A 26,511-nucleotide genomic window follows, 5' to 3' on the forward strand; every position below is an offset into this window, starting at 1 on the left:
AACACTGATTGTTGGAATATCAGTCAAATGAGTACAAATAGATACAACACAACCACAAAGAGGCACAAACTCACTACAAAAAAATGCAAAATGACAAAGACAGACTAAGAGACACAAAACAACCATAAACATATTTCAGTCTGGGTGTCTTGCTGTGTGTGTCTGTCTGAATTTTTTTATATTATATTTCTATATTTCTGATGCAGAACGTGTTATTGCATGGTTATATTAACACTTTCATTTAAGTAAATGGTCTGAATAGTTCCTTCACTACTGCTCTTGTATTATCTTTTACAAAATGATGAGCTGAATTAATTGTTCTCTTTTATTCTATGTATTTTGTGCCTTTCACACAGTGTAATGAATTAGTTTTCTTCTTGCCCTTTAAATGATGCCTTCACTGACTGCTGATCAGCCACGTATCGCCACGTTTGCGCGCAGGCGCAGTGCATCCACAGTTGTGTTCCGGGGTCGGTCAGTCAGTGTACACAGTGTCAAAAAAATCATCATTGTGTACATTTTTCTTCTCTTTTTTTTTACATATTTATCACACGGAGCGCGGAGAGTGGGGTCTGAGGGTTTCTTTAGAAGGAGAGACGCTTTGAATACGGCACAGAGAGGACGTCTGTAAAGATGAACTTCTTCAGAGGAGTGATCGGCGGGCAGGCAGCCGGGCCGCAGCCGTCCGGAGCGGAGACGGTAGGAGACCAGCCCGGCTAGCTGCGGCTAGCTGCAGTTAGCTTCGATTTCACCACCGTGTATGCGACACACTGAGGCTCACCAAGAAAAAAATGTGTTTTGTACTGAAGGTTTATTAGTGTTTTCTTCCAAAAAAACACATAGATTGATTAAGACACCGGGCCATGCCTTAATAAGTGACAACAGCGAGCTAGTCAGAAGGCTAATTAGCTAACGTAGCAGATCTGTCATTCAGCAGCTGTGGGTCTGTCCATGACTTATCTACTGTATTTCTGCACGTAGCAGTGATGAGTGGAAAAATTAATGAAAGAAAACAGACAGTAAGGATTGTTTTGAGTGTCAACCTGCAATCGTTCACTCAACATTTGACTACAATACTTTAAACAATGAAGAATTCAAATATGCTCATATCGACCATGAGGGATAATAATAGGAAAGGAAATATATAGAAAATAGGCCTTCGTTTTTGATAGTATACAGTCTACATGCCATGTATGGTTGCAGCTAATGATTGTTTTCAGTAACGATTATTCTTCAATTTTAGTCAAACTGTGTCAGAAAATAGTGAAAATTCTCATCACCATGTCCATCACCATAGATATGTCCAATTTACAGCGTTATTAAATTAATACAAGCTGAGAATCCTCACAAGGTATAATCCTATCCTACTAAAACAATCAACATCTTCTACATGTGATGTATTTGTTTGCAGGACACATAATCAGATCTTTGTCTTTAGACATTCCTGTTTTGGCTGTTTAGAGATGTAGCTTGTCATTCCTGCAGAATTCCTGTGTGTTAAATTTTCATGTCATTGCTCTCTCAAAAAAGACATATGCATATATACATATAAATGAGGCAGAGTTGTGAACAAAAAAGTAATGATGATATCTGTATTGACAGATCCAGAAGCTGTGTGACAGGGTGGCCTCCTCAACGCTCCTAGAAGACCGCAGAGATGCTGTCCGGGCACTTAAGTCCCTCTCTAAGGTAAAGCATCAGAAGACAGTTGATGGAAAGAGGTGCAGTAGGAATACACTCACTTGCTAGTTTATTAGGTACACAAAGTGAAAACCCATACAGTCTAATTCAACAGTCCTGCAATAAATCCTTTATTCATGGAAGTCATAATGTTCGGCTTTTGATGAAACTGTTATAGAGAGGTGTTGATTCAACTTCATGATCATTTTGGAGTTTGTAGTGTCACTGGCTAGTGTTGGGTTTTACTGAGGGGTGTTTCTAATAACACCTGTCTTTATAAAAACCAGTTTGAATAAAAACTGAATATTAGAATTCAAATTATTATTATTATTATTTCAAAGGTGGTGATTTGTTGCTGGGTTACTGTATTTGATTGCATTACACGATTGCATGTTTTATCTAGGTGGACATAATAAACCATAAGCTGTGAATGTCTGATGGAGTTTGTTGGTAGAGAGCAGCTGCCTGCAAAGGAGAAATCTGCAGTGGAGTTTAATCCCTGTTGCCCTGCACTGTATTGTTATGTAAATTAATGGAGACATTTGTTTCCAATGTTTCCTCCGCTGTCACGTTGTTTTTTATGTAACATCAACAACCAATAATAGGGGTCATAGATAAAGGTCTCGTTTGTCAGACTCTGCTGATTAAAATGAACTAATCATTGGCACAGGCATTGACCAAGTCACCTCTCAGTTCTGTTCACTTTCAGTTTTGTCACTGACTGCCCCATCAACCATGAGTAATGAGTTTATCAGGCATGAATAAGGGACTTAGGAGGCACAGGGTTGCACATTAACAAGCAAGGGTGTCAGCGCTGGTCAGGAACACAGAGATAGATGCGCAGACTTCCTGTATGTTACAAGAAAAACACTATAAAGTTCACCATTGTTATTTTTCTTTGTCTGCACAAAATGCTTTTGTCGATTGATCTTATGAGTATTATTAAAAATGCATCTATTGGATTGTAAAGCAGTGAATGGTTTATATTTATGATATGCTGCAGTGTCATTAACTGTCCAGATCTCTCAGGCCATCCAGGACATGTCTGCTAGCTGTCCCCAGGTCAAATCTGAACATGGAAAAGCAGAATTCAGTTTTCATGCAACATATAAACCTAAAGAAAACAACAATGGATCTTTAAAGTTAAAATTTAAAGGTTCTCTGATGCAATGATTTATTTCATCCATTTCCTGCACAGCACTGTAGCTGCCCCGTAGCTTTTGTTCGCCTCTGTTTTATCAGTTTTAGCTTATTTTTATGTTTTATTTTATTTTACCCTCATATTGTCATATTTATATGCGTGTGTTAATATTGCTTTGTTTTTCTTTTCTTTTGCTTTTAATTGCCTTGTTATTGACAGGTACTATAAAATTAAACTTTGTTTTGCCTTTTATCTGTTGTAGAAATATCGCATGGAAGTTGGCACACAGGCGATGGACCACTTGATTAACATATTGCAAACTGACAGGTATGTTCATGTAATGTTTGTGTTCGATCTGGTATCTGTCATGTTGAGAGCTTTGTGCCTGTTATTATAAAGTAATGTGTAGTAGGTGTTTTTTGTTGGACTCCAGATCTATTGACAATGAAACCTATGTTTCAGGTCTGACTCTGAAATCCTCGGCTATGCTTTGGACACACTGTATAACATCATCTGCAATGATGAGGAGGAAGAGCAAGGTATTAAACCCTCCCACAATTATCATAAATTACAAAATTCACCTTAAATTGAATGAATTATGTGTCTCCTGTAAATACTCTTGAATGACTGAGCCGTTGTTTTGTTTGCATGTGTAAAATGAGTTCAGTTCATGCGTGAGTTTGCACACCCCTTTTCTATACACTGATAATGAGTGCTTCATGTAAAGGTTCTCGTCTCTCTTTTCTCTTCCATGTTTTAACCCTACAGATGAATCAGAAGGTAAAACTCTTTGTCTGTGCATGATGCCACCCCCCCCCCTAACAGCCAGCAAGCAGCACTCACAAATCATAGGTTCTTCTTGGTTGGGATGTGGAAAAGGAGCACATTATTCTTTTTTATACTTCCTGCAGTATCCAGATTGAAAAAAATCTGGCTGTGTTTTGGTTGTTATTATTGGCATGTCTTCATGAGATTCAAGGCAGGTCATTTTCTACACTTCTTCAGAGTGGTTGAATGAGTGCTAGCTTTCGGGTGAGCTTTAAACTTCCTCTTCCCCCCCCTGCCCTCACAGACGCAGTAACCCCTCTCCCTGTCTCAGGGAAGCATAAGAATGTTTCCGTGCCTGGTCAGTACTGAAACTAAGCCAAATGTGCAGTAGTTAGAGTACTACTAGAAAACTAACGTAACTAAAATCAGCAATAAAATGACTGGAAGATGTTTTGGTGGTAACAAGAATGCTTCACTAATGCCATCACATGCTCCAGCTTCTGTCTCTTAATAAGTCTTTTCTTTTTGTTCCTTAGTTTTCCTCACATTTTAATACCTGATTGTTTTTGCACTGCTGTGATGAAATTTTACACTTTAATTATTGAGTTGTTTTTTTTGTGTGTGTCTTCAGTATGTAGCAGTTTACCCAAATGACAAAAAACATATTTCCTCATCTTCCTCTGAATGTATCTAACAATGCAGAGAGTTTGTTTCATTTCCACAAGGGTTGTGATCAGTGGATTATTTACAGTAACAGAGACGTTGTTGATAACACCAGATGTTTCTGTTGGTTTAAGAAAATCTACATGAACGGATATTTTTTGGCTACATTATAAAATTTTTTAAGTGAACATGTTAGCAAAAAGTTGCTTATTTGCATATCCAACACACACACGGACGAAAACAGCTGCCTGCTGTAACTAGAAATAAAACCGATGAGAGTGATCCAAAACAGTGAGCTAAAAGACGCTAAAGAGTTTTGTAGAGCTGAGGAAAACTTTAGAGTCAGGGGATGTTTCTCTGTGGGTTCATCCCTTTCACATTACACACAGTCATCTGATCCATTGCTAATGTAAACATGTTGCAGCCTTAAATGTAATTTTCCAAAAAATTTCTGTTCATCTTCATTATTCTGGGGTGGAAGTAGAAATCTTACACTCAATGTGGACAGGATTAACATCAACATTTTACCATAGAAGCTGAATTTTACATTGAGCTGGTAAATGAAGGAGAGAAAATCTTCCAGCTGAGAAAACTGAGAGATCCATTTTAAAATACATGGACGTGGCTCCTGTAGGGATTTTAATTACAGGACGACCAGCGAGTTCACTGAAAAAGTAATTTCAGCTGTAGCTATTACAGGGGAGAGGGTGAAAAATGACCCACATACGCGTCCCAGATAAGATTAAAGTCACTGACCAGCTCGGGTAGTTTTAAATTCACCCCACGAGGAGAATAAATCCCGTCCAAATGGGGCCTTAGAGATGGATTATATCAAAACATGGGTCAATAAATCTGAAACTATCTGCGTGGCTTGATGACACTAGAGGTGAATGAGAAAACATGTTGTTTTGTAGTTTGTTGTAACAAACGCTTAGAGAGGAAATACCCTTGTGTTACTAAAGCTCTCAGTTCATCCCACATTAAATGTTTATTCCTCTGTGTCCTCCCGTCATCTGTGTGTCACCCCTTTTTTTCCCCCAGTAGGCGTGTTCACAAGTGTCACCCTGAGCATGTGCGCATTTATTGGACAGATTCACATATTTGTTGTAGCTTCATTGTTTAACAGCAGAAAACCAACATTGATTTCACACCATCTTGCAAGATTGTGAGAAGTTTCAGATCCAATATTGACTGCTGTCTAACTCAGGCTGATTGCTATGAACAAACCCCCTGGTCCCCCTCAGTAGAGAGACGTCTCCTGCTGTATTTCTGATTTCAGCTGTTGATCCCCCCTTTTCGCAGATGAGAACGCCCAGAAGCAGGCAGATGACCTGGGTGCCCTGTTTACAGACAAGTTCATCCAGGACCCTGAGCACGTGACCCTTCTGCTCACTCTGTTGGAGGTACTGAATTGTGTCTACTCCCGTGGCAAGACATCTGTGTTATCACATTTGTCCAAGCAGCTGCCCATCAATGTATTCATGTGTTGTTGTGATTTTAGGAGTTTGACTTCCATGTGCGTTGGCCTGGGGTGAAGCTGTTGACTGCTCTGCTCAAGAACCAGGGTGTCCAGCTCCAGGGCGTCATTCTGGTCAGCCCCATGGGTGAGTTTATCCGCTCTGTACCTGCACCTTCAGTTTTTATAATCACATCTCTGCATGTCTTTTCTTGAGCCTCTTATTTTTCCTTTCATAGGTGTTTCCAGATTGATGGACCTATTGGCAGACTCTAGAGAAGTAATCCGCAATGATGTGAGTTCTTTTTTTCTTCTGTTTAAGCTTCCACTTTGTACTAAACCACATATGAAAGCCTGTTGTGGTCTTTACATCATGACAGTTAAATATCAGTGTAATACCACAACAACCAAACTTCCAGGAGATGCATGACAACCCGTGTTCCACCTTCCCACAGGGCTTGCTGTTGCTTCAGCAGTTGACTAAAGGAAATGCTGCCATTCAGAAAATAGTGGCCTTTGAGAACGCATTTGAGCGTCTCCTAGATATCATCACAGAAGAGGGCAGCAGCGACGGAGGTAAAAATTGTTGTAGATAAACCTATGTTCTTGGAAGTAGAATAAAATGGTTAGATTGTTGTTGATGTTGCTGCGATTTATATCCTGACCTGAACGGTCCTCCTCCCTGTGTGCAGGTATTGTGGTGGAGGACTGTTTGCTGCTGCTGCTCAACCTGCTAAAGAACAACAGCTCCAACCAGAACTTCTTCAAGGAGGGCTCCTACATCCAGAGAATGAAGCCCTGGTTCGAGGTCGGTGACGACAACTCTGGCTGGTCTGCGCAAAAAGTCACCAACCTCCACCTCATGCTGCAGGTAACCCGGGACCGTCATTTCGAACTGTTGCTCAAATCTCCAGATTATCAGTGCATCACGCTGATCAGTTTTCTGTTCCTAATCCCAGCTGGTGCGAGTCATGGTGTCTCCAGTGAACTCTCCTGGAGCTACATCCAGCTGTCAAAAGTCCATGTACCAGTGTGGCCTGCTGCAGCAGTTGTGCACCATCCTCATGGCCACTGGTGTGCCTGCTGACATCCTCACTGAGGTGATCATAATAATAATAATGATAAACCCAATACAGAGAACAGTTGCTCACTCAGGCCTGGCTACATTAAATAAAACTGTGTTCAAGCTTGTGATCTGGCCACTGTCTTTCAGACCATCAACACTGTATCAGAGGTTATCAGGGGCTCACAGGTCAACCAGGACTACTTTGCTTCTGTCAATGCTCCTTCAAACCCACCAAGGTAAGACAACAACCAGAGAGCCAGGATATTAAATCTCCCATACCCATCTGAAAGGAAATCGAGCTAATGACCCCACTTCCTCTCTTCCTCATCTCTCCATAGACCGGCCATCGTGGTCCTGCTCATGTCCATGGTGAATGAGAGACAACCATTTGTGCTTCGCTGTGCTGTCCTCTACTGTTTCCAGTGTTTCCTCTACAAAAACCAGAAAGGCCAGGGGGAGATAGTGGCGACGCTGCTGCCCTCCACCATCGATGGTCAGTTACGCCGAGTTTAGAGTTTCATAAGTGGCCTTCAGTTGTTGTGCTATAGTTTTCTCGGGTTTGTAAACAGTTTGCACATCTCAGAATCAATCGTACCAATAGCAATCAACATTTTACTTGTGATAAAAATACTGCTTCTGCTCTGAGGGAAAAACCTGAGTAATCTTGAAGCCTCTTATTCCCACCTTGAGCAATTAGAAGTTTGCGCTGAGGAATGAAAGGCGCCGCTGTTCCTAACTGTAAAACAAAATTAATGTAGGTTTATAGTTTTCCCAAGTAATTGTTTTATGGATTCAGCAAAACACTCACAGACTCTACAGGATGAAAATCTAGGATAGAAAATAGCATCACTGTATGAAGAGCATTTAACACACAAGTGGAGTGTTTTTTTTCTTTTTAAATAACGTGACCAATTAGACTCAAGTGAAAAGGCTTTCCTAATTAATCTGTATTGATTACCCAGAACACATCCTCATCTATATTTAGACCAGTGATATTATGTGAGACATTTATAAGACTTACAAATCCAGCGACTTGTTGCCATGTTTATTGGTGAAGAAGTATACTGTGCCTGTATATGGTATTTGAACATTTTTTGCAATCGCAGGTTGAAGGACCCAAACTATCTCAGTTTAGCTCTACTTACTTGTCAGTGAAGCGTAATTTGCAAAAAAAAAAAAAAATGTTTGCTGCCAAATTGGTGCAGTTTTTACTTTCTCCAAAGGTTTACAGAGTCAGGCCTGGAGCTGAATGGGACTCGATATTTCTGAACAGTCTAATCTTTGTAAAAGGTTTTGCATATTATCATAATCATAAATGGACTGTTTTGTTTATTCTGCCTGATACCTTCAACTTTATGAACTCGCTCACTTTTTTTCCGCAGCCAACTCCATCTCAGCGGGCCAGCTGCTGTGCGGAGGCCTGTTCTCTGCAGACTCTCTGTCCAACTGGTGTGCGGCTGTGGCCTTGGCGCACGCCCTGCAGGACAACCTCACCCAGAAGGAGCAGCTGCTGAGGGTTCAACTCGCCACCAGCCTGGGCAAACCCCCCGTCTCTCTGCTGCAGCAGTGCACCAACATCCTCTCCCAGGTAGGACAGTGAAAAATGATGCTGCTTGAATGGAGCGGATGCTGATAGGTTATGCGTGTGTGGGTAGCATAGGTTTGTGTAAAAACATACTCAAGTGTCAACAACAGTGAACAGAACAGTGTCACATTATTGTGGTTTTGCAGGGAGATAAGATCATCCGGCGGGTGAGTAAAGTGTGTGTGTACTTTGTCTGCGTGTGTGTTTTTTTTGGGCGGCACCTGTCCTGAATATTTTGGCTTGGCATCTGTAGTAGGGGTCTTGATGGCCCACGTGTTGGGGGGTCTTACTTCCCTTTAACTCTTTACTACCCCTCCTTCTTCCTCATAAGGGTGGCACACGGGTGCACTCCTCCCCACAGATTTGGAAGCCCTAGTTGCTCTCAATGTTCACTGGTGGAGTGTGGGGAAGTTCACAAGTGGACACCCAAGAGAGGTTCAGAAAAAAGGAACACAGCAGTATCTTGGTCGATATCATCCTAACGCCTGCTTTGAGCTGTGACCTCGGACCGCTTGTCGTGCTGCAAAGCGTTTTCTGTCTGTTCAGGAAGTTTTGTGCTGCAGCGGCTTTTGGGCCTTTTCCTGTCCAAGTTCTTATTTACATGTACCTGCTTACAAATGTGGTTAAACTTTATACTTAGGAGAGGGTGAATCAGTTTTCACTGTGGGTTCATAGGGTTCTGAAATAGGTTTTTAATGTTCAGTGTTGAAATGAAGGCTGACATTATTCAGCCATGCTTAACCAACCCTCCTGGTTCTCCTGGCAGTTTCTCAGTTTAAATTAATGCATCCCTTGGAGTTGCCATTCTTCTGTTTTCCTCCCATTGTAGATTTCTGCAATGTGATGAATGGCAGGCTGCTAAATTGCATGAACTTAAAGTATGTGCACTTTCCTGGTTAAACTCCTGGTTATTGGTTGACAAACTCCTTGCTTTTAGCTATCTTGGTCTCAGGTGAGTTGCATCTGGAAAACTGTGCCCCTCTCCCTGGTACACGTTACTTTGCTAAATAAATCCAGAAGAAGGAACGGGGGGGGGGCCAGCATCCGGTGTAAGTGTAGGGGTCTGGCGTAATGCCTACTGACAAAGCAGGCGAGTGAGATCTTGATGAATGCACCACTGATGATGAAACTGGGCTCTTGGGTCGTGGAATGCCACTTTCTGCTGGTTAAGCGGTCTGAGTAAGTAAGTAGCTTTATGCTCCTTCCAAACTGTTTTTCGGAGGATCAGTTAACGTCGGAAACCTCCCTCACCCCACACCTCTCCGACATCAGATAAGGGGATCAGTGTCTAATCATTTCTGTAACTTTCTGAAACTAACAATCTGGCATTCACTTCACTCCGTGATTGGCCAGGCGTGTGGTGGTAAGAGAGGCTCTCCCTTTCAGGAGCTGCCGAGGATGAGAGGCACTGAGTGAGTTAGGGGGATACTTAAGATGAGTTCAAGGTGAATTAGAGGGTCCACTCTGTGACTCTGTTTTGCGGGGGAGTGTTGCCTGTGTCTCAGCAGTGATGAGCAGTTTGGGGAATCAGGCCTACTGGGTCTGATCGTAGGTTCTGTAATGACACGACTGATGCTTTGCGTTTTAATTACCAGACATGGACTATAATCAGTGAATGAGACAGTGGATAAGTTCACCTGGTACCTGAACACCATAGGCTAAAGATCAATAATGAATTTCATTGTTGAGTAATTGGATGAAGAAAAGAAGGACGCTGTCAACCTCATAGTAAACTGGATTAAATGATGGGGGAAGCTGTTGGACAGACCTGGTAAACCCAAATGTGCAATGAAGTTTAACTCCGAATATCTGACAATGGCAGCGGGGAAGAAATAAGAAGTCTTGTTGAAGAAGGAAGAAGAGACACCTGAATCAGCAGATGGGTACAGGAAAGGCAGAGGGACTGCAGCTTCTGCAGTTATACAAACAAAAACGTCTGTGTCAGAGGAGTTTGTGGGAGACAGTGGAGAGTAACGTTTGCTGCCCTCGGTGAGCCTCTGTCTCTCTTCTGTATGTCTCGCCACCGTGGCGCATTATGTCGTCATGCTGGCGTCTGTGACTCTGTTACTATACAGACACAATAACTCAAGAACGATACATAGTAGAAAAGTTCATACTTTCATCACAGGTATTCCATGTGGAGTAGATGATTGGATTAGATTTTGCACCTTGCTGCATATATTCGCATATGAATTAGGGCTTTATAATTTATAATGGTATGTTGTGTCACGTTTTACCTTTATCACAAAATTGCAGCTCCTGTGATTTCCATATTACACTTGGCCATAATGCAATTTTGATAATTAATTATATTTCGATTAATTGTTCAGCCCTGATATGAATGAGGGAACACTGAATTCCCAGAAATTGCTCGAACTCCTTAACACTTTAAGTTGACACGTTCAGATGATACCAGATATGTGGCATAAAAGTGTAAAAAATCTTTGATAATAATGAGCCACTTGGAGTAATTAGGAAGAAACTGATTGGCACTGATGAAAACTCAAAAACAAAACGTAGTAGAGACTTCATCACAGGTACATCATATGGAGTGGATCATTTAGACTTGCTTTGCTGCCTACATTTGCATATCAATGAGGTAAAACTGATTTTTGTTCTTGATGACAAACTACTTGCGCTGTGAGCATATGTGTTCTTCTTTCCATGGAAATCACGGCAGGACACAAGCCAAGTGACTCTTGTTAGAAAATGGTGAGCTTTAATTATTGGGTATTCAGATGAGTCAACAGGGTGTTATTTACTAGTGAGGGTAAGATGGAGCGAGAGAATGATCCGTGAACTGGCGTGGCATTTTCACTGATCTGCTGCAGTGTGGAAGGAGCTGAACCTGAAGGCAGAGCTCTTGATTTGCCAGTAAATCTTCATTCCAGCTCTCACTTTGTGGTCACTAACTCGGGGTTTAATGATTTGTAACAAAGAGACTGTAGATGCAAGCAGCAGCAATTGGTTTTGCACACCGGTTTCTGAACAGGTTGCCTTCTGGACACTGGACCGTGAAGGTATTCCACACACGTCCAACCGGTAGGTGACCAGTCGGACCAGTGCAATACATTTGTATTGCCCCCACCTCAACACCTGCCTGTGATACCTTCCTGTTTGAGGGTTGACAAAACTGTGGTTAAGGTTAAAATAATGTGTGAATGTTGTGTCTAAATGGCTTTCTTTTAAAACCCACTGGAATGGTGGTTTTCAGTTTGAAAGGAGGGACAATTCTTCTGCGGTTTTAACCACAGTCGCTCACACAGACACAGAGAAGGGACCTGTGTTTGTTCGATTAATACTTGTGGTCATTTTCCTTTCTTTTTGTTTTCTTCTTCATTTTTGCATTACGTCAAATTTGGAGACAAAATCTGAAAAGGTGATTTCGTAAGTTTTTGCTGTATGGAATGCTGATAAGTTTTTACCCACACTGTCATTGCTCAGAGCGCCATCTTTTGTTTCACTACAGGAAAGAGGTCTGCGCTTCTTAAAGCATGTTGTGCATTAAGTGTTAATGCACCAGCTTATAACAGCTACAGTGTAGAGTGTACAGATTCTGCTCATCTCTGCACTGTGTTTAAATCTCTACTGATTTTTCAATTTACATTCCAGCTCCATGAAAATCATCCTTTCTTTTTTTTTACTGTTGATTGAGATTAATTTTTCAAAACTGGCAAAAGTTTCCTATAAATATCCATTGGAACTCAACTTTTCTAAAGAGGAAGAACATCCAGGTTGAGGTCTGTTGTAGATCTTAAACCTCCTACATGCTTCTCAAAGCTGTTTTCATGGAAATGCATGATCACCTTTATATCACTTTTTACATTTTTTAAATTTTTATTACAGTTCCTTTTTCATTATCAAAAAACACATTTAATGGCTTTTGCTTTGCATGTGCTTAAAGCTGGAAACAATAGCATTTCAATTGCAGTTTCAGAATGTTTTGATCATCAATTATTTGCAGAATGAAAATTAGAAACCACAAAATACTAGAAAATTGTGAACTTGAGGAATACCTGATGGTTGAATGTAAAGTGTTTTTTTAGGCTTGAAAGACGTTGATTTCCTGTGACAGAACTGCATGCTCTGGGGAACGAAACCTTGTTTGAATATACTGAATGTATTAATTCTAAATGTGTGCTAGTCTTTTGTTTGTGTTATTAACTACTAATGATTGATGTGACTGAGGTGCTTCAGATTAACGTGGAGTGATTTACTTTGTCAGTATTTTTTGTTGAGTTGCACTTTTTTTTTTTTCCTTTTACCTGCAACAAGTCTGGATGGGAAGAAAACTTGGCCCATCAGAAATGTTGCATAAATATTGTTCTAACAAAATCAACTTTTGTTGCCATTTTATCTGCGCTTTTCTTTTTGCTGTTTGAATTTTAAACATTGGCATTCATTTTGTTGGATTTCTTTATGGTTGCACACTCAGCAAATGCCAATTATAAGTTGCTCTTTAAAGAAATTACAAAAATTATTGCTTAATTGATCTTCCAATCTGGACTTAATCTAAAAGTTTACGACAAGAATTAAAATTCTAATAAATCATAATATTGGGTGCCATTCTGATACTGGTTATGAACATGTGCTATGATGTACATAAACTCCCACATGTAACATCTGGTTCTTTATCATCTAAACTCGAGATGTTTTAATATCTCTATAATGACATATTTGGTCTTCATAGGATTCTCATCAGCAGGTTTTTTTTCTCTCATTTCAGATGCATATGTTGACCTGTTGTTGATGTTTTGCTCTACAGGGCAGTAAAGTACAGACGAGGGTGGGCCTCCTCATGCTGCTGTGCACGTGGATCAGCAACTGTCCGATTGCTGTCACACACTTTCTACACAATCAGGAAAATGTTCCCTTTGTATCCTTGAGGCAGCTCACAAGCCACCTGTCGGCGCCATTACAAGCTTTAGAAATTCTGATACCAACTTACACACTTGAAACCAGACCCCTTAGGATCCCATCCCTAATCCCTAACGTACAGTAACTGCAAGTGTTGAATGAATCCTTGACTTGGTGCCTCCTGTAGCTGACGGCTCAGATCTCAGAGAACCTGGGAGAGGATGAAAGGCTGGTTCAGGGCCTGTGTGCGCTGCTTCTCGGCATCTGCATCTATTACAACGACAACTCACTGGAGAACTACACCAAGTAAGCGTCTTTGACCCAGTTCACACACTTTGATTTGCTACACAGAGGGTGAATGTGTAGTGTTTCAGACTTTGCATATGCACACTTTTTTATATATGAACACAAGAAAACAGAATATTATAATAAATCAAATCAGTTCTTGTTGTCTGATGAGTTTACAAACCTAGTGTCCATGCTGTTAATTAATCAGATTTCTCCCCTATCCACAGACATATTGGAGCATCATTGGTATATTTTAAGTGTATTTTAGTCAATATGTGCAGCTGTGGCTCAGGTGGTAAAGCGAATTGTCAATTAATCGTGGATGAGAGATTCACATATTTGATATATGATGTATTTAGTAAAGTGAAAGTGTGATTCTTTTAGTGGGAAAGTCATTCGTGATCACTTGCTGTTGTTATGCTTTACAGTTTGTAAGAGTTGGATCAGTACAGTTTTCCTTTCCTTGCTTTACTTTGCTGATGCAGGGATACATCCGCTGCCATTTGCACTGGTGCTTTTTTAAAGGCGAAGGCTGGTCACACTAAATATTGATTTGAATTAGATTTTTCTGCTCACTGCACTTTGTATAAAGTTAATTGATTAATTAAAGCATCCTCACCAAAACCTTTGCACAGTACTACATGTCAATCAAACGATGGTGTGCCGTTCAGATGACAGTGCTACCTGACTTGTTTTTGATCACTGATTTGAAAACCGACTGAGACTCTGTAGAGGAAAAGCACAGTTTCATCTTGTGATGTGTGTTTGAATCAAACAAACATCCTGCTGAGGAAACTGACTCATTCAGTGTGTCACTAGTCATGTTGTTTCAAGAGATTTGTATTTCAGTCAGTTTTAATTGAATTCTATGGTGCCGACAGACGGCTACAAGTAGTGACCTTTCATCTCACTTCAGTGTCTACTTTGTTACTACAGGAATGTTTTTCCAGGCCTGAGCCCTTTTTGTGCAATTAGTGTGCACCTACAGTTTGTTTACAGTTATAAATGTGTATATGGTGAGAAGTAATCAGGTGTGTCTTGCAGAAATGTTAACCAGGGGGTTTTCCTGATGAAGATGAAGCGAACTGAGCTTCTGTTTTCATCTACCATTTGTGACTTTAAAGACTTCCCCTGTCCCCTCTGTCCTCCTCAGAGAGAAACTAAAGCAGCTGATCGAGAAGCGCATCGGAAAGGAAAACTTTGTAGAGAAACTCGGCTTCATCACCAAGCATGAGCTGTACTCGCGGGCGGCCCAGAAGCCGCAGCCTGTCTTCCCGTCTCCAGAGCAAATGCTGTTCGACCATGAGTTCACCAAGCTGGTCAAAGAACTAGAGGGTCAGTCAGAGACATTTTTTTTATTTATTATTTTAGTCTGCCAGTGATGATACCTTTCTTATTACAGTTGTCAGTTTTCATGAGGTTTTAAGAATAATCTTTACCCCTCTACTCTACCCAGGTGTCATCACGAAAGCAGTTCACAAATCCAGCGAGGAGGAGAAGAAGGAAGAGGAGGTGAAGAAGACATTAGAGCAACATGACAACATTGTAACTCAGTACAAAGAGCTGATCAGAGAACAGGTGAACAGACTCATCCACACTTACACACTTATACATAGGCAAAGAGCTAAGTAGTAGAAGTGCCATTTTGAGTTCTACATGTGGTTTGTTTTTAATTTGTGTGCATTTGATGTTATTTGTATTCGATGTGCTGTCCTGTTGACTGTGCTGCTTTAACTGTGTGATCTTCAGGATTCTCAGATCCAGGAACTCAAAGAGCAGGTAGCATCCATGACTTCTCAGAACGAACAGAAGCAAGCTACGATCACTCAGCAGCTGTCCCAGATCCAGCAGCACAAAGACCAGTACAACATCCTGAAGCTAAAATTAGGTGGGTTCACCTCACAGCTGCTTGTTGTGTGCTCTAGAAAGAATAGGAGTTGAAGAAGAAGTTGTACGTTTCTGTTTTTTGTTTTTTTTTAAAAACATGAACCAGTGTAAGTTATGAATGGAGAGGATTACTTTGATAGTCATGTATGGGTTTGATTTAGCAAATGTTATGTGTAGTAAATGTGCTAAAGGACACCTATATATATTAACAGCCTGGCCCTTGTTTTTATTAGTTAGTTACATTTTACTGCCTCATCCCTGAGATATGGAGCGACAGTGATATGCAGCGATATCCCTAGATAGCAGATACAGTTTTACAACAGAGCACATGAGGCAACCCCACACACACACACACACACACACACACACACACACACACACACACACACACACACACACACACACTCACACACACACGATCCGAGAGGTTTTAAAGGAACAGCTCAGTATTTTGGGAAATAAGCTTATTCACTTTCTTTTACAATCAGAAACAGTTTGTGGTTTTAGAGAAGTTTCTTGTTCCAACTATCTCTTGGCAAACAGTTACAGCGAGTTACTCTCTTTAAAACCTCAGATTGTCATGTTTTATATTGTTCTTTGTTTACAGATTAAACAAACAGAATACCACATTTTAATTTGTGAGATTACAGGTACTGGCCGCGTGTTTTTTTTTTTTTTTTTTTAACTCCAGAGGAAGCCTGCTTCCATCCAAAAAAGCGATTAAGCACATGTCCTAAAATATCCCTTTAAACAAGCCAACAGTCCAACTATATTATGTAAACCACTTATTGGGAAAATGAAAATAAAAGTGAATGCACCAGAAATGTCCATCAGGCTGGTTGAGCTTATGCGGTTTTCTTGTTTCTCTGTAGTAACTCTGAGTGTAGCGGAGTCCACCATGACATATCTGAGAGATTTATGGTCATGTATTTAGACTTACACAACCTGTAGCTGCTTTTGCACTATGCACATGTAAACATACCTTATGATGATCAGTAGAGATGTAACATCAACATTCAACTCACAGTTCAGTTTTGAGTCTTCACATTTGAATTGTGTGTCTGTTTGTGTCTGTGTGTGTCTGTGTGTGTGTGTGTGTGTTTGTCTGTGTTTGTCTGTGTTTGTCTGTGTGTGTCTGTGTGTGTCTGTGTGTGTGTGTGTGTCCACCTTCAGGTAAGGAGAACCAGAGTCAGTCTAACAGCCAGGGAGACGTCTCTCAGGTGAACGGGCTGCAGACAGAAGAGCTGATTCAGCTCAAAGAGGAGGTGGAGGAGCTGCGCAAGCAACACACACTCCTGCAAACACAACTCGATGACAAAGACGCACTCATCAACACCCTGGTTAGTAACTGTCTACGTGTGCGTGTATTTGTGTAAGCTTCAGGTGGTGATGGAAAACACACTCCTCCAGACCCCGCTCGGTGACACCCTTGGGAGTGTTTCGCAAACAGCACCAGTGGTCACTGTTCAACCACCTGAGTGTGATTGAGTGGTAGACAAACTGTCCTCCATGTCAACCCCTGTTCCCAGAACAACTGTTGACATTACTACACAATTTATGTTTAGTTTGTCTGGTCTAATCAGAGCCATACACAGAACATAAACAGCAGATAGACTTTGAATAATACATGACATATAACGGACATTACATTACAGCAGTAGATGTCAACTACAGTTTTCAAGCAAACAACTTATGACAGACAATTACAACAGAATTTCCAACCGTACTAGAGCTTCTTAGAAACACTTCCCAGGGGAGCACAATTTTATTTTTTGTCACATATTTTTTTTCTGAATTAAAGCTGTAATTCATTTGTTAGTTCATTGACAGAAAATTAATCAGCATCTTTTTGGTAATTGGTTAATTGTTTTAAGTTAGTTTTTAAGCAAAAACTCTGTTGGTCAGACAAGACAAGATGTTTTAAGATGTTGCCTTTGCCTCTGGGAAACTGATGGACATTTTTCACAATTTCCTGACATGAATATAAACAAAACAATTAAACAAGAAAATAATCAGCAGATTAATCATCAATGAAACTAGCTGTTGTTCTGAATGTTATATTACAATTAGAACTGGATGTAGAGTTTTACCCCATCACAGTAAAAATGGCTGGTGATTTATGATTTCACTGTGTGTGTGTCTGCAGAGGTCAGAGGCGGCGCAGACAGCAGAGGGTTCAGCAGGAGGATCAGAAAACACAGAACTACTCAAGGTGGGCTTCATCATCACTGTACACTTTTCCCCAGTTTGAGTGAAACATACAGTAGCAGTCCAAAGTTTTGACACACTGTGTGTCCACACTTTTGACTGGTACTGTATGTTCTGTTTCTGATATTAACACTTGAAAAGTTAAAGAGAATGAATTTTACCTGTGTCTCCTGTGTATAACGATGAGTTTGGCATTATTCTGTATTCACCTTCCTGTCAACAAAACCCATGAAAAGACCAAAGCCAACGTGTGTTAGTCTGTCTCAGGACTGTCTGAATACCTTCTGAACGTCTTGGCTACTGTATGTCCTCCTGACTGCCGTAAACAATAACATTTTTTTCTTTTTTTGGTGAACTCTGCAGAAACCCTGAGACAGTGTTTATGATACTGACTCAAAATAAACTGCAGTGCCCATGTTCATGGTAAAGAAGGAACATTTCATCCAGTGTGACAGTTGAGAGATCATTAACCATCAGCCATTAACAATGGAGCTCTGTGGCCCAGATGAATCAGATACACAGACAGTACTTGTTAGTAAGATCAGATCACAGTTGGTTTTGGTCTTTGGCAGTACAGAAAATGTTCACTATATTCCAGCCTTATTCATAAAACTTCAATTTTACATTTTTACTTTTTTTTGTGTTAAATTTGTTGCAGGAGCTGGAGACTTTGAGGAGTCAGGTTCAGTCCCAGTCAACAGAAATCAACCAGCTTCAGACAGAGAGGGAAGAACTGCTCAGAAGAGCTGAGGCCGGGGTAAATATCGTGCAAATATTACAGTTTGTGCCAAAAAATATCACATTATTCTTAACAGATAGTAAATGAATGAACCTTTCGTCTGGTTTCTCTCAGTCCTCAGACGTAGTCCACAGCAGTGACGGCTCATTAGACTCAGCCAAGATGGCAGAACTTGAGAGCAGACTTGCAGCACAGATGACCGAAACAGAGAGACTCAAGGTGTGTGGAATATCTGTGCAACGATATGTCTGTGCTCTGTCAAACGTAACACATTACCTCCAGTTTTTATATAACAACAATCTCAGCTTTTTTCGTGGATTCTATCATATGTGTTTAGGGAAGACAGATTAAAAAAAAAAAAAACCTCATTCACTATCCTTCTTCTTCACTGATTCAGGAGGAGACAAAGAGCTTGTCGGGGAGCCGGGCAGACCTGGAGCAGCAGCTGGCTTCAGCCACCAGCACGGTGGCCATCCTGCAGACGGAGAAAGCAAAGCTGCAGACGGAGGTTCAAGAGTCCAAGAAGGAGCAGGACGACCTGCTGATGCTGCTGGCAGACCAGGATCAGAAAATCCATAGCCTCAAACAGAAACTCAAAGACCTGGGAGAGACGGTAGACAAACGATCAGTATTACATTTTTCTAAACTCATCAGGACATAGAGGAGTTTGAACTTGGACTGCCATGTTATCATCATCGTTCAGTGTGCCGGGAAACGGTGGTGATGTGAGTTAGTGAAAAATAGGTCGACTGATTAACTGTAAAACACAGGAGTAAAATAATATAAAGTAACGTTTCACTTCAAATAACCTGAAGTTTTTTATAACACTATTGCCACATCAGCTGGGGATACCTTTGTTAAATGTAGGTCTTTTTTCTTAAAGGGGATTAATAAGCGATTGTTGTGCCGATTACTTTATGATTTAATGTTTGGGAGATAAAATCCCATAGCCTGTGCTTGTCAAAAAACAGACAGACAGACTTTTGTCACAATTAAAATACAAAAATTTTAATATGAAGTAACCACATGATAAAATGCAGTACAATTGTCTTAACAAATCAAATGATAGCTAGTGCTGTAGAGACAGTTTCTATTGACAAAAACGAACAAAAATCGAAAACAAAATCAAACTTTAATGCCAAATTAACACTGATTGAATGATGTTTCTCATCGTTTAGCTTCTGATTAAAATATTAATATTGTGTTGCTGTGAGCGCACAGTTGTTACTGCAGGTGTCTTAGACTCAGATCCTCTCTCGTTTGGACGATGACATCTGGACGAGGACGCTGTTCAGAGAGATTTTCGTCAGAAAATCAAACTGAAACTGTAAAACTTAGGGGGACAAAAGAAGATTTTGAAAAGAAAAGTGGAAATTACACCCTTGCAGTCATTCATATCTGACTGTCAAAAACACCAGTGTATATTGGTGGAAACAGTTAAATGCTGGGTGTCTTTGTAGATTTCAATAATCTTAATGTCTCAGCTCGACCAGTGAACTGTGGTGGTAGTTGTTGGAAGTAGAGATATCATGACCAGTGAGTTTTACCATGGAGGAATAACTACTTGGCCGTGTTTTGTCTGTTTGCTTTAGTTAGACTGTGACCCTTTCCTTACAGGTGGAAGATGAAGACGACCTCGACGCCAGGGAACAAACTGATGATGATGAAGAGGAGGAGGAGGAGGAAGATGAGGACTAAAGAAAAACACTGACAGAAAAAAAGGGAGAGATGGGAATTTGTCTGCCAGCAGGCAAGAAAAGACTTTACAGAAACACACGAGAGAAACTCAAGAGTAGGACTAATATACTGAAGGAGTTTCTTTATCCAGCTGCCATGCTATCTTCTATTTTCTTTACCCCCGGTCATCACATGCATTTGTTGAGGATAAAGTCCTTCTGTCCAAGATTTCAGCTTTCAGTGACGGCTAAAACCTTTGAACATGTCAGTGCATTCATCTCTGCTACTTTTCCCATCAGTTTGTGATGGATTTTACCAGTCTTGTGGTTATTGTAACGTATTGTCATATAGTTTCTAATCACGCTAGGTTAATTTTAACGCACAAGAGTTACCCGGAACATTTACGGAGGAGGATTTCAAATGTAGCAAAAAATGCAACTATGGACAGATTTAATGTAATTCTCATTTTCTCATAAACGTGCGGGTGAGCTCTATCGGGCGGCTTTTTTCCCATCCTGCACTCCTGCTCTCACCAGACGTACAATGCATTAGGATCACCCGCAACATGTCACTGTGCTGCACCCTGAAATTTCACACCCCAATCAGTTCGAGTTCAGTGTTACAGTATTCGTTCTGTTTTGACGACACAACCTAACTGCTCTACAATATGCTGCAAAACACTGAGAGAAAAGATGTAAAGACAAAAAAGGTATTTTTGCAACTTTTTGTCCAGTACTGGCATCCAGCTTCTGTATGATATTGTGTAACTTATCAATTTATGAGCCACATTGAAATGAATAAAGAATCTATCGGTCTGTATGCCTGTATGGAGACATAATTGTAGATAAATTAAATTTTACTAAATCCACAATGAGACTTTTGTATTTATATTTGCAGGATTCTTTTTTGTCTGAATATTTGGCCTGATCACTTTTAAAAGTCCAGTATCATATCAACACAAATATGACGCCTATGTTTCAGTATGTTTCTGGCATTGTTATGTCCTGGATACTTTAGGATTAAATCATTCATTTAACAGGGTTTGGCTTTGATTAGATAAATAAAAAAATAAAAACATTTTCAAGTTAAAGCAAGATGTTTTCCAGGATATTGTGGTGTCACAGAACTCGGATCAGCTTTTCAAGAGTTGGTATATTTTTGCGCTTCATTGGTCATTAGTTAGTTTCTAACTGAACTGTTTCTGAAAGGCACAAAGCTTCTGGTTCCATTTTTCAGAAAAAAGCTCCTCTGAGAAAACTTGTTTTGTTTGTGCACATGTGGAGGCTGCAGGAACAAACCCCGCTACACCCCAGGGAGAATTTTGCAGCCAAACAACTTGTCTGAGCAGCTCAAGTATTCGACTGCTGAGCCTCCAGGTGACGAGGAGACTGATAACACAGTTCACTCTTGGTTTTGGTAAACCACACCTAAAAGATTTCTGGTGTAGAGAAACATGTTGCGTGCCATGTTTCCACAAGGTTTTACACACTGTACAAAAAAACATGGAGATCTAAAGCTCATTCATGAAGAGAGCTGTTGAACTAACCTTTAGCACAGGAGTGGCATGTTTTATGATTATGTTTTTTTTTTTTCTTTTTGTTTTTCTAAACTTGTTAAAATCTTATCATTACGTCATCTCTTCAATACACCTGTGAAAGCATTGTTTTGCAGCTTTATCCATCTTCTGGACATATGTAGAGACGTATGACCAATCGTCATCCACCTCTAAGAGGAAAATAATTTCTTGAGGAGCTGAGAAATGGAGAGTAAGGTGGAAGGAAATGTGACACCGTCCTGGAATGGGGGTGTGAACCGCTCTGTGACTGGAAGACAACACTGAAACACCACTTTGTCCCATACATTTGGAAAACAAGAAAAACAAAATGTGGATTTAGCCTCACCTGCCCTGTTTCCTCACATGGCTCAAGTCGTTCACAGAGATTGTCAGGATAAAATGATTGTAAGAGTGTGTACAGTTTGTGACCTCTCTGATCAGGGTGGCTTTTAAAAAATATTGTAATGGCTGAGTTTCAACACTGGGGGGCAACAAACTCTCAAATAAAGATGAGCACTGACCATAACATGAAATGACATATTGTATGTTCTTAAAAAGGAAACTTGGGTTATTACTGTGGGAAAGGTACCTAAAAATTTAATTTGGCCATTTCTGTCACTGTTTTTTGTTCCAGTAGTAAGTATTTACCCACAAGGCACTCTGTTTAGGATCTACTTTTTGTCACCTGAGAGCTCAGAATTTTCCTACTATATATGATATTGAGAATTACATTTCTTCTATTCAACCAGGACAGCCTGAACCAGATATCAGAAAGCACATGAACAGTTTATTTACACACACGCACACACACACACACACATACACACACACACAACCATATGGAATCTATGCAAATACTATGATATGTATCTTACAGTGAGTCACAGCAACACTTCAGATCTGACTGACTAACTGATCTGTGAGCCTCTACTGACGCTTCTTCCTCCCTTTATTCTGCGCTGCATGTGTGTGTTCAACCTGTCGCCTTTAAGGTCCCATGAAATACAGTTCTCACAGGAGGCGACACATGACAGCTTCATTATCATTTGCCTACAGAGACAAAGAAACCGCCCTGTGTGTCAGTAAGGTTGAACACAAATTTATTTAGGAATATGCACCAAATAAAAAGTCTAAAAAAAAAAACTACATTTTGACACATGACCCGTCTACCAGACTGAGTCACAGGACTATAATAAGGCACCCATTTTATAAGGCTCTTCATGTGTCTGATGTGTCTCAGAAAAGCAAATTCACAAACTAATTAACAGTCACACTAATTGTTTTGGTTTGGTTTCATTCTGTCCTAAATGCTAAATATCTACACACACACACACACACACACACACACACACACACACACACACACACACACAAATATATGCAGTCAACCACAATGATATACCATAAAGTATACCCCATTTAAAGTTATCTTATTATATATATTATAGTATATTATTTAACAGATGCAGCATTAACCTGTAAACAGCAGTTTAATGCTGCAAGTTAAGGTGGTTTAATCTTTAACAATGAATCATATTTTATGTGTATAATCCATAATCAAAGTAACTGGTAAGTACAGATGTGGGATAAGATGTAGTACAAAGTACATGAAAAATACTTCAAAATTGTACTGAAGAACAGTTGAGTAAATATATTTAGTTTATTTACACCAGTGATTTGATGGTTTTGTCCTGTTTATAATCCACCTTTGTGTACATTGTACTTTTTTTTATTTCTCCCATATTTTGACATTGTGGCGTGTCTTTAGAGACTCCACTTGCACTGTGTGTTATTTTTATCTGCCTTTAATGACACACTATGCTTTGAATCAACCTGGATTGCCTCGCCCCTCCCTGCTCCTCCTCCCTCATCGCATCCTGTGCTCGCATCTCTCCTCATCCTCCTTTTCCTCCTCCTCCTCCTATTTTCCTTTTTGTCCCAGTAGCTGTGGTGTGTACAGGAAGGGTATGCTCTGTCTGTGAGTCTTTATTTTTTGTTTTTGTGTGTGTGTGGGTGTATATGTGTGTGTGTGGGGGGGAGACTCTCAAGGTCAGGCCGGGCATCATGACTTGTAAATAACCACCATGCTTCAACAACCACCGGTGTTCTAACACGACTCGTCCCCGCTCTGGAAAGTCCTCCACCGGCTCCTCCACCGCCGCCGCTGCACTGTTCCACTGAGTCCTCTCCAGGGGAAACCACCACCTGCCGACGCGTCTCGCACCATATGACCGTCTCAAAGGTGGGTTCACCTCAGTCTAAACTCCTGCAGACATGACAAACGACCGCCGACGTTGTCGTTTTGTCATTTTGCAGACGTGTTTTCCAGCGCGCTGCGCGATAAACGGATTGTCCCGGTGAGAGTTTTATTTTGGGCTGTTCACTCCGCAGCGTGGCTCTGAGCTGCAGCTCAGCCATGCGGCTCCACAGCCTCCTCTCACCGGGCACGAAGACAGAACTCGGGTCCGGGTTTCCAGTGTGTGAGAAAGTGTTTTACTGTAAGATGCATATTTTTGATTTCATGCCACACAGACCGCAGAGCTTCTTTCAGGATGGTTTTTAACTTTGCAGTCGCGCGCCCCCCCCTTTCTGAAAAGAGCCTTATCATCTGAAACAGAGGTACACAGCTGTTTCTACTGAAGCTGATCAAAATCTCGTTTCTAGATGATCGTTTCTCCATTTACATGACTTCAAATGAAAGTTGTCAATGTAAAATAAAACTAGGGCTGCAGCTAATGATAATCCAATTAATTGTTGTGGCTATAAAATGTCATAAAATTGGTGAAATGTGTCCATTATACAGTTCCCAGTTTATTAGGTACTTCTACAAACGAATACAACAGCCCTGCAATAAATCACACCTTCATGAAGGATATAATATGCAGTTGTTGCTGAAATTGATTCGAGAGGTGTTGATTCAGTTTTATGATCATTGTGGGGCATGTCGTTTGTGGTGCTGTTGAACTTTATTGCATAATACAGAGAGGGGTTCATGTGTACCTAATAAACTGGCAGCTGCAATGTAAATTCCCAGATCCTGTGGTTTTAATCTTCAAATAAATGAAAAACAATTCAAAAGCTAAATATATTCAGTTTACCGTCCTATACGACAAAGAAAAGCAGCAAATCCTCACATTTTAGAGGCTGGAACCAGAAAATGTTTTGTGTTTTTGCTTGGAAAAATGACGAAAACGATTAGATAATCATGGATAGAGTTGCTGATTAGTTTTCTGTCGATTGTCAAATAGATTTATGAACTAATTGTTTCAGCTTTAAATAAAACAAGCCTATTCTCTATTTTGTTTGGAGGACTGCTGAAGTTTTCCAACATCTGACTCTGGAAACCACTGAATCAGATTATTTTCACAGGGAGTTCACAAAATCTGTGAAAGATTGATGTGGATTGTTGATTGCAGCACCAACTACTACTGGAACTACAAAATATTTATATGTATTGCTGAGAAAAACCAGTTGATCAAGTGATTGGGAAATCTCAAACGTGACAATTTTCTGCTTTTTCTTTGCTGTACATGTTAGTAAGCTGAATATTTTGCGGTTTTGGACTGTTGGTCAGACGAAACATTTAGTTTGGATATGTTGACTAGCCCTGGGGGAACATGGAAAGAGCATGAATTACACAAAGTTCATATGTTGTGCTGAAATGATTAGTTGATTAGTTCATTTGTTGAGTGAAAGAAAACGAAATCCAATAAATTCTGATAACTGATTCATCGTTTAGGTCATTTATCAAGCTATAATTCCAACAATTAGCTCGTTCAAGCTTTTGAGATTTCCAATTCTTTACATTATTGTAAATAGAATATCTTTGGGTTTTGGATGACTTGTTGGACAAAATAAGATCGCATTGCACTCTGGGAACCTGCGATGGGAACTTTTCTGCAGCTTTTCTGCATCCCACAGATGAACGTGAAATTACAAAAATAATATCAGAGATGAAAATATTAGTTAGTCGCAGCCCAAATTCATATGTCCTGTAAGCAACAGTTTATATCCAGAATACACATACAGTTAATGTTATATTCCTGTCTACAAAACACTAATTATGTAAAATTAGTTATAAGTGACATCTATTATTTTTGCTCTGTGGGTGGCTGTATTCTGTTCAGCCACCAGTTCACCAGAGGGTTTGGATCTATTGTTTTTACTTACTTTTGTCTGGCTGGTCATAAACAAACTTAAGACAAAAGAAAAAGCAGTTTAAGAGCTCTGTGTTTAATGACCCGAGTCTAATGCTCACCACATGTGGAGCAGTGGAAGAAATTTAGGACTTTGTGCCAATTGGCTCTTCTAGTGTGGCATGGCACATCACTTCCAGAGGGGCACGTCCAGGGCATGCACTTTGTTGCACTCTTGTACAGTTTAACATTGGGCATTGTTTATAGACTTTTAAGTGGTATCATATTGCGAAGACACGACTTATGGTTTCACAAAAGTTTGTTGTCCACAGAATGATTGATTGATTCAAACCTAATTGTGATTATAAACAAACCAAATGAGCTTCTGAACTTGAGGCCCAGCTTTAGGTGAATACAGATGGTAACCAGCAAAATAAGGAATAATTTGAATTGACTTTTATTTGGTTAATTTTATTAGGTATTAGCACAATAAGAGCATGTATAAAGATTTCTTTTTTTAATTTACAGTATGTCCTTCATAAGTTCTAACAACAGAAACCATGAGTTTTTTTTTTCAGTTCAAAGGTCATGTAGCTATATAGATTTAACATTTTACTAACTTACTTAAATGTTACTCAATTCTTTGCTGTCCGTGAGGTGAGAAGATCAATACCACACTCATATCTGTGTGTAAATTGTGGAGCTGGAGGCAGGAAACCAATCAGCTTAGCATAGCATGAAGACTTGAAACAAACAGCTCGCCTGCTTCTCTCTCTCTCCAAAGTAAAAACATAGACCTACGAGC

General features: G+C 40.2%; 2 protein-coding genes across 7 annotated transcripts in view; both read left to right on the plus strand.

Moving 5' to 3' along the window:
* The first annotated feature begins 443 nt into the window (after positions 1–443).
* On the plus strand, positions 444–20,886 carry uso1 (USO1 vesicle transport factor). Of its 5 annotated transcripts, XM_023428217.2 has the most exons (27): positions 444–699; positions 1,603–1,689; positions 3,084–3,148; positions 3,284–3,360; positions 3,590–3,601; positions 3,894–3,947; positions 5,555–5,655; positions 5,754–5,856; positions 5,948–6,003; positions 6,164–6,284; positions 6,401–6,579; positions 6,668–6,808; positions 6,922–7,010; positions 7,113–7,267; positions 8,157–8,362; positions 8,506–8,526; positions 13,125–13,235; positions 13,404–13,522; positions 14,658–14,839; positions 14,961–15,082; positions 15,254–15,392; positions 16,565–16,731; positions 17,538–17,603; positions 18,258–18,356; positions 18,453–18,557; positions 18,736–18,951; positions 19,956–20,886. In XM_023428217.2, the coding sequence occupies exons 1-27, from the start codon at positions 634–636 to the stop codon at positions 20,034–20,036; spliced, it is 2,940 nt and encodes a 979-aa protein (XP_023283985.1). In that variant the 5' UTR covers positions 444–633; the 3' UTR covers positions 20,037–20,886. The 5 variants fall into 5 exon arrangements, with proteins under 5 accessions (XP_023283985.1, XP_023283986.1, XP_023283987.1 ...); XM_023428218.2 differs by lacking the exon at positions 8,506–8,526; XM_023428219.2 differs by lacking the exon at positions 3,894–3,947.
* Positions 20,887–23,489: 2,603 nt separating this feature from the next.
* The window catches only part of coro2aa (coronin 2Aa), a 42,307-nt gene continuing 39,285 nt past the window's right edge, over positions 23,490–26,511 (plus strand). For both annotated transcript variants that reach the window (XM_023428231.2, XM_023428229.2), the window contains exon 1: positions 23,490–23,812. Coding sequence is in view for 1 of the 2 variants with exons in the window: in XM_023428229.2 (XP_023283997.1) it covers positions 23,798–23,812 (15 nt within the window). In the remaining variant the exon portion in view is untranslated. The remainder of the gene's footprint in view (positions 23,813–26,511) is intronic.

Source organism: Seriola lalandi, unplaced genomic scaffold (assembly GCF_002814215.2).
Source record: "Seriola lalandi dorsalis isolate HSWRI2012SDOR001 ecotype SW California unplaced genomic scaffold, Sedor1 jcf7180002054872, whole genome shotgun sequence".
Lineage (NCBI taxonomy): Eukaryota > Metazoa > Chordata > Actinopteri > Carangiformes > Carangidae > Seriola > Seriola lalandi.